This window comes from Sitodiplosis mosellana, unplaced genomic scaffold (genome assembly GCF_009176505.1).
Source record: "Sitodiplosis mosellana isolate CC-2019 unplaced genomic scaffold, AAFC_SMos_1.0 Smas_scaffold_7298, whole genome shotgun sequence".
NCBI classification, from domain to species: domain Eukaryota; kingdom Metazoa; phylum Arthropoda; class Insecta; order Diptera; family Cecidomyiidae; genus Sitodiplosis; species Sitodiplosis mosellana.
Window position 1 is genome coordinate 884 of NW_022602393.1, and position 846 is coordinate 1,729.

The following is an 846-nucleotide window of genomic DNA, read 5'->3' on the forward strand; positions in this document are numbered from 1 at the left end:
TTCGATCACATTCATTTCAGCTGGTATGGTATTTGTAGAATGTGCTGCATTTGATGTAGATTTATTACATTCAAATTCGGAATGAAACAGTTCATTACATTGAATTGCTTTCAGAAGTAGTGCACAATTGGATGAAAAAACAGTATCATCTCGCGAATTTTGAAAAGGATATATTTTGTGGTCCAAGCAAGTTGGGTCAATTCGATCACAAATGAGCTGATCAGTGTTTTTGTTCAGCTTTAGGACCGCCATGCGTGCATTCCGATTGAATTTCGGTGGTTGATAATCCATTGATGCGATCATTCCGAAGATATCTTTGCACTCCTCTGTTGAAAACATTTTTTCATATGCACGATAACGCATGAAGAATTTTTCGGCCGTCATATCGCCAAAACGGATCTCGTAGAACAGGTCACCCAACTGATTGCGTAGATTCTGCATATTCGTTTCGTCCAATCCCTTCTGAATGCAGGCAGCTTTAGCCCATGCCACACATCCATCGAACACCACCGATTCATCACAGTTCAGTGATTCCAACTGTAGGATGCGAGCCAAGACATTTGATCCACATGTCAGAAAGCCATTCGACTTGAATATTTCTTTCGGGTTCTCGCTGATTTTCTGTTCACAGAACTTCATCAAACGATCTTGTTCGAAGAGAATGGCCAGTTCATATCCCCAGCACATGTTGTCCAATGTAAGTGTTTGCTCAGAGAAATTCGAACTAGCCATGCTACAATCGTCGACCATGTATTGTTTACCCAGGTTCCAAACACCAGCCGCATTGTCCGCCGTCAATTTTACCGTTCCAAGGTAGAAGAATTGCAAAAACTCCTTGAACGCCTC

The 846-nt window shown here is 41.7% G+C and overlaps 1 protein-coding gene across 1 annotated transcript; it reads right to left on the bottom strand.

Moving 5' to 3' along the window:
- Positions 1-246: 246 nt before the first annotated feature.
- Positions 247-732, bottom strand: LOC129580210 (BTB/POZ domain-containing protein 6-A-like; the record flags this gene model as incomplete). The annotated part of the gene is made up of 1 exon (XM_055470419.1): positions 247-732. A coding segment is annotated over exon 1 (486 nt), but the record flags the coding sequence as incomplete, so codon positions are not given.
- Between the last annotated feature and the right edge of the window lie 114 nt (positions 733-846).